A 6,721-nucleotide genomic window follows, 5' to 3' on the forward strand; every position below is an offset into this window, starting at 1 on the left:
CTCCATGTTTGCTTGTTTGCTTGATTAATTTATAACAAATGTATTTAACAACTTAAAAGGAAAGTACCTATGTTTTCAGAAATATAAGAATTACAGTTGATAATTAAGTTATATGAATGCAAATCTAGTTGGAAGAGACTCAAGAAGAAATGGGAGGCATAGTGATCAGTAAAATTAGAATGTTTCCAAGGACTTTTGCAATTGATGGGAGTATGAAATAAATGATTTGGTTAAAAGTGATTTGTAGTGAAGTGACATTTTATTTAATTTTTAAATTTATTATAATTATTTATTTATTTTTTAATTTAATTTTATTTTTAAACTTTACAATATTGTATTAGTTTTGCCAAACATCGAAATGAATCTGCCACAGGTATACCCGTGCTCCCCATCCTGAACCCTCCTCCCTCCTCCCTCCCCATACCCTCCCTCTGGGTCGTCCCAGTGCACCAGCCCCAAGCATCCAGTATCGTGCATCAAACCTGGACTGGTGACTCATTTCATACATGATATTATACATGTTTCAATTATTAAATAATTTAAATAATTAATTTAATAAATTAAATAAATTTATTTAATTTATTAAATAAATTATTTTAATTAATTTATTTTTTCATTTTTTAATTTTTAAGATGCAATATATTGGAGCACATTCATAAGGAAGATCCAGATCAATGGCTGTGGTAACTACCTGGAAATACAGTTCTTGAGGCACACATGTCACAGAGTCTTTACTCAGATTTGAGTGTTCACTTGTTTAAAAATTGCATATACTATACAAACAGGCATATGGTAAAGAGGTTAACTTTGCAATTAGTTCACTACCTATGGGCTGAATATATTTGGGGACTTATTAGCTATTTACTTGCCCTACTGTAAACTGTCCATGCAAATTGTTTCACATACTGGCTTCTGAGTGTTCTATTAGTTTTCTTTTTTTTTGTCTACACCCCTTTTTTTATAATTTATTTCTCCTATGTCTAAGAAAAGGTCAGGAAACTCATTCCAACAGGTGAAAGAAAGGGAGCATGAAATGTATTTTAGATACCTTGACATGTCTTGTTGCTGAAACTAGAGATACAGGGAGCTTCTCTGTCCCCACTCTTCCCTTCCCAACACAAGTGTGTCAGGCACCATTTCCGTGGCTCCATTTCACGGTTGCTCTAAACTGCAACCGCTTCCCCTACTCCAGATTCCCTATATGAGTCTCTCTTGTTTTTATTGCGTTCTTTCAAACAAAGGGTTATCATTTTTAAAGGAAGTTAGCTATGCACCATTTAATTCTTTTTTTTTTATTTTATTTTTTAACTTTACGATATTGTATTGGTTTTGCCATATTTAATTCTTGTATGTGTGTTTACTGCATTTGTTGGGTTGTATGAGAGTGCATAAACTGGAAGTGGTCAAAACTATCAGTTGGTCATATTTTGGCATCCCTCCCAAAGCTTTTCAAACATAGAAATTCTTCTGCCTCCTTAGTAATAATAAACCGTCATTTATGTGAACTGCCATCTTATCCACACGTTTTTATTTAGGGCTACCTTTTGCCTTTTATGAGTAGATCTGTTTTTAAAATGGCAATAATTTGTTGCCCTTTTGTGGAACACATGCTTTTGCATTCAACTAATTTATTGCTTATTTCTTTTTCATAAACATGTTTGAATCCATTTAAATGTATTTAGGGCTTCCCTGGTGGCACAGATGGTAAAGAATGTGCCTGCAATGTGGGAGACCTGTGTTTGATCTCTAGGTCAGGAAGATCCCCTGGAGAAGGGAATGGCTACCCAGAGTGCCAGTATTTTTGCCTCTAGAATTCCATGGACAGAGAAGACTGGCAGGCTACAGTACATGGGGTCGCCAGAGTCAGACACAACTGAGCAACTTGGAGCCTATTATACAGAGTGAAGTAAGCCAGAAAGAAAAACACCAATACAGTGTATACAGTATATATACAGCATATATATGGAATTTAGAAATATGGTAATGACAACCCTGTATGTGAGACAGCAAAAGAGACACAGATGTGTAGAACAGTCTTTTGGACTCTGTGGGATAAGGAGTGGGGGATGATTTGGGAGAATGGCATTAAAACATGTATAATATCATATTAAAAAAAGAAGAATTTACCTTATTTTTAGAGATTCTTCATTTAGTTTTAAGAATTAAATTGTGTAATTCAGATAAATTCTGTTTTTATTTTTTGTATTTTAAGCACTTCATGTTTCTAAATCAATTTTATTAGAATTTGAATCGGAACTAAAAAGTGTTTCATGGATAACATAAAAATGAAAAATTCTTCATTAAAATATTACAATTAAAGTTTTTAAAATCCTCCATTTTTGTTGTAGTTTCAATACTTTCCTTTGTGAATTTTTAATTTATTCCTCTTGTCAATTTTTCTAGTAGGATGTTCTACATTGATCATATAAATATACCATTCCTTTCTTTTTGGTAAAATGCTTTTTGCTTCTTTACCCTTCTGGGTATCCAGGATTGAAAGGTTTCCAGGACCAAGAAAGCTTATCTTTATTACAAAAAATTAATACACCCTTTAAGTCTCTTTTTTACACCTTATTTTTTTTAGCTTTACAGTGCCTGTCATCTGATAATTATTATAATTTCTTATTTGCTTCCATTCTTCCTCCATCATTGAACTGTATGAACTATTGTATATCAGCACTGTATACTCTTTATCCAGAAGTTAGTCAGTCTTCAATTTATACTGCCAAATATATGACACAATTTCTCTTCAAAGTTTAGAATAAATGATTTTATGGGGAGAAGATTGAATGTGGGATGAAGTATTCAGAGATAGCACATGGGATCACTTGAGGGAAATTTTTCATATGAAAATTATAGATATTAGTATTAAATGCAAAATATGAATTATAGAATTTAAGCTATGTTTACAATGCTAATTTCTGAGAAAACTAGTCATGTTATTTTTGTTTCTTGATAGTCACATTCACCACATGGAACCAGGGAATGAGACAAAAATTTTGGAATTTCTTCTTCTGGGATTTTTAGAGGAACCAGAACTGCAGCCCCTCGTATTTGGTCTGTTCCTCTTCATGTACCTGATTACTGTGTTTGGAAACCTGCTCATTATCCTGGCTGTCAGCTCAGACTCCCACCTCCACACCCCCATGTATTTCTTCCTCTCCAACCTGTCTTTTGTAGACATCTGTTTCACCTCCACAACCATCCCAAAGATGCTGCAGAACATAAGGACACAGAGCAAAGTACTAACCTATGAAGGCTGCATCACCCAGATGTATTTTTTTGTACTCTTTGCAGTATTGGACGTGTTTCTCCTGACCGTGATGGCCTATGACCGATTTGTAGCCATCTGTCACCCCCTGCACTACATGGTCATCATGAACCCCCAGCTCTGTGGTCTGCTGGTTCTGGTGTCCTGGATGATGAGTGCCCTGAATTCCTTGTTACAAAGTGTAATGGTGTTGAGATTGTCCTTCTGTACATACTTGGAAATCCCCCACTTTTTCTGTGAAATTAATCAGTTGATTCAACTTGCCTGTTCTGACATGTTTCTTAATGAGATATTGATGTATTTTGTAGCTGCAATATTGGGTGGTGGTTCCCTCACTGGGATTCTTTATTCATATTCCAAAATAGTTTCTTCAATACAAAGAATCTCATCAGCTCAGGGAAAGTATAAGGCATTTTCCACCTGTGCATCTCACCTCTCAGTTGTCTCTTTATTTTATTGTACGTGTTTAGGAGTGTACCTTAGCTCTGCTGCTACCCACAGCTCACATTCAAGTGCAATCACCTCAGTGATGTACACAGTGGTCACACCCCTGCTGAACCCCTTCATCTATAGTCTGCGGAACAAAGACATAAAGAGGGCTCTGGAAAGAATCAATAGGAAGGCAGGTATAAAAGTGTTATCTGTTCTGGGGCTGAAGAACTACCCATGATTGCAGGATTTAAATAAATGGAGCCAGAAATTGCTATGTTTTAACCAGATTTTGGAAGGAGAACTTGTCCATTTATTTTCAGGAATTTCCTTTTATTTGAATTCAACTCATCTACACAATTTAAGGAACTCAATTTATTGAGCTTTATTATGAATAAAGTTTTGGAAATTTTGATAGAGCGTGCATGAATCTATAGAATGCTTTGGGTAGTATCAGCATTTCAATAATATTAAGTCTTCCAAGCCATGGACACCTTATATTTTTTCATCTTTTTGTCTTCTTCAATTTTTCTCATCAATATCTTACAGGTTTTAGTGTAAGATATTCAGTCTACAGATTTTACTGTAAGATATTTTAGTCTTTCCTCTCATGGATTTTTATATCTACATGATCTGTCTAACCCCTCTGAACAACAGTTCTGAAAATTTAGAATGAGAGTTCTGATTGTATAGTCCTCATTGGATGGACTTTTTTAAAGAACAAATGGGACAATCAGACTTAGCTTTGGAGAAATCTTTGTCTCAGGACTATAAAAAGGTTCAGTGTTATAACTTTGGGATCCAGAAGAGTTCATGGAGTAGTAATAAGCATTGGATACACTTGACATCTAACTGGTCTCTTGGGAACAAATCAGCCCAGAAAATTTCCATTCTGTCCAGATAAGTTCCCATGGGGGAAATGTGCTTGGGGTTGGAGTAACAGTGGAAAATGTGCTAATGAGAAAATAGAGTGGATATGCAGAGCTGTAAATATCTCCACTGCTGCTAGGTCTAAGCATGTTCCACTTTGAGCTGGAGAAGTCATGGTTTGTGCATTTGGATTCCTGAGTCTGGCTCAGCGACGCATACTTCGCTTCTTACTTCTTTCTTATCTGGGAACAGAGCTTCATTCTCCACCATCAACCACCTGGGGAAGTTTTGGACTTTCACCCAGAGACCTCCATCTCAACCTTTCCATCCAGGTAAGTCTTAGAGCCCAGTAGACACTTCAGGATAAAGCCACAGAAAATGAAATCTAAGAACATTAGCCTGCAGTCACTTAGAAACCCAAATACCTGGCAAATAGCCAACAGATCTCTCTGTTTACGTGCATGGTTGATTAACTGATTTATAATCAATTTATTTAATATGTTCAAAGAAAATTGCCTATCAGATTCAGCAGTACATGATTATTAGTGATAATTAAGTGATAAGAATGAAAATATACTTGGATGAAATTAAAAAAGAAATTGGAAGCACAGTGGTCTCAGTAAAATTTGAACATTTCCAGGGAGATTTAGGGTAGGAAAATAAACTATTACATAAAGAATTTGCAGTGAAATAATGACATTGTTTTAATTTTTAAAATTCTTAAGATGGTATATGAATTTGAGCAAATTCTAGGAGATAGTGAAAGTCAGGGAAGGCTGGTGTGCTGCAGTCCATGGAATCACAAAGAGTCAAATCAACAGCATAGCTATTACCTGGAAACTACAATTTTTGATACACATTTCACAAAATTTTCTCTTACATTGAGCATTCACTTGAAAACAATTAAATTTAATATGCAAACAGACAGATGGTAAAGAGCTTATCTTTGCAACTGTTTATTACCTCGAAGACTGGATATATTTGGAGGTTTATTAACCATTTGCTTTATCACAAACTGTTTATCATATTCTTTGCTTTATGCACTGGATTCAGATTGTTTTATTTTTTCCAGGTTTTTTTCTGTATCACTTCTTTTATAATATATTTCATCTCCAGCTCTAAGAGAAAATGCCTGGAATTACACTTCAATATGTGGATGAGGGGGAGAATGAGATGTATTTTAAATACCTTGACAAGCCTTCTATGCTGAAATAGATACATGCAACTTCTCTCTCCCCACTCTTTCCCTCACATATAGGTGTCTCAGGTATCATTTCACCCCAAACTGCTCTAAGCTCCAACCACTTCCCCATTCCCTATTTGTTCTTGGTTTTTTAATTGCATTTCTTTAAACAAAGATTTACAAATTCTTTTTAGAAATTTTTACTCTTTGCAATTTAAATCATGTATGTAAATGTAATATATCTGTTGTTGGGTTGCATGAGAGCTTAGAAGTTTGGGATCTTTAAATCTATCAATTGGTCGTATTTTATCCTCTCTCCCACTGACTTTTTTTGTTTAATTTTATTTTATTTTTAAACTTTACATAACTGTATTAGTTTTGCCAAATATCAAAATGAATCCGCCACAGGTATACATGTGTTCCCCATCCTGAACCCTCCTCCCTCCTCCCTCCCCATTCCATCCCTCTGGGTCGTCCCAGTGCACCAGCCCCAAGCATCCAGTATCGTGCTTCGAACCTGGACTGGCGACTCGTTTCATACATGATATTTCACATGTTTCAATGCCATTCTCCCAAACCACTGACTTTTTAAACATCGAAAGTTCTTATGCATCCATTAGTTCATTTCAGTTTAGTCGCTCAGTCATGTCCAACTCTTTGTGACCCCATGGACTGCAGCATGCCAGGCTTCCCTGTCCATCACCAACTCCCAGAGCTTGTTCAAACTCATGTCCATCGAGTCAGTGATATCATCTAACCATCTCATCCTCTTTGTCCCCTTCTCCTCCTGCCTTCAATCTTTCCCAGCATTGGGTCTTTTCCAATGAGTCAGCTCTTTGTATTAGGTGGCCAAAGTATTGGAGCTTCAGCTTCAGCATCAGTCCTTCCAATGAATATTCAGCACTGATTTCATTTATGATTGACCAGTTTGATTTTCTTGCAGTCCTTCTATGCATCCATAGAAGTAA

General features: G+C 35.8%; 1 protein-coding gene across 1 annotated transcript; it reads left to right on the forward strand.

The window, feature by feature from the left end:
- The first annotated feature begins 2,936 nt into the window (after nt 1–2,936).
- On the forward strand, nt 2,937–3,941 carry LOC129624538 (olfactory receptor 7A10-like). The gene has a single exon (XM_055542588.1). It carries the CDS (start codon nt 2,937–2,939, stop codon nt 3,939–3,941), a length of 1,005 nt encoding a protein of 334 aa, XP_055398563.1.
- The last annotated feature ends 2,780 nt before the right edge of the window (nt 3,942–6,721 follow it).

This window comes from Bubalus kerabau, chromosome 1, assembly GCF_029407905.1.
Source record: "Bubalus kerabau isolate K-KA32 ecotype Philippines breed swamp buffalo chromosome 1, PCC_UOA_SB_1v2, whole genome shotgun sequence".
Taxonomy (NCBI): Eukaryota; Metazoa; Chordata; class Mammalia; order Artiodactyla; family Bovidae; genus Bubalus; species Bubalus kerabau.

Bases quoted from the DNA above. Each gene is read 5' to 3' on its own strand.
- LOC129624538 (XM_055542588.1), top strand. From the start codon at position 2,937: ATGTTATTTTTGTTTCTTGATAGTCACATTCACCACATGGAACCAGGG.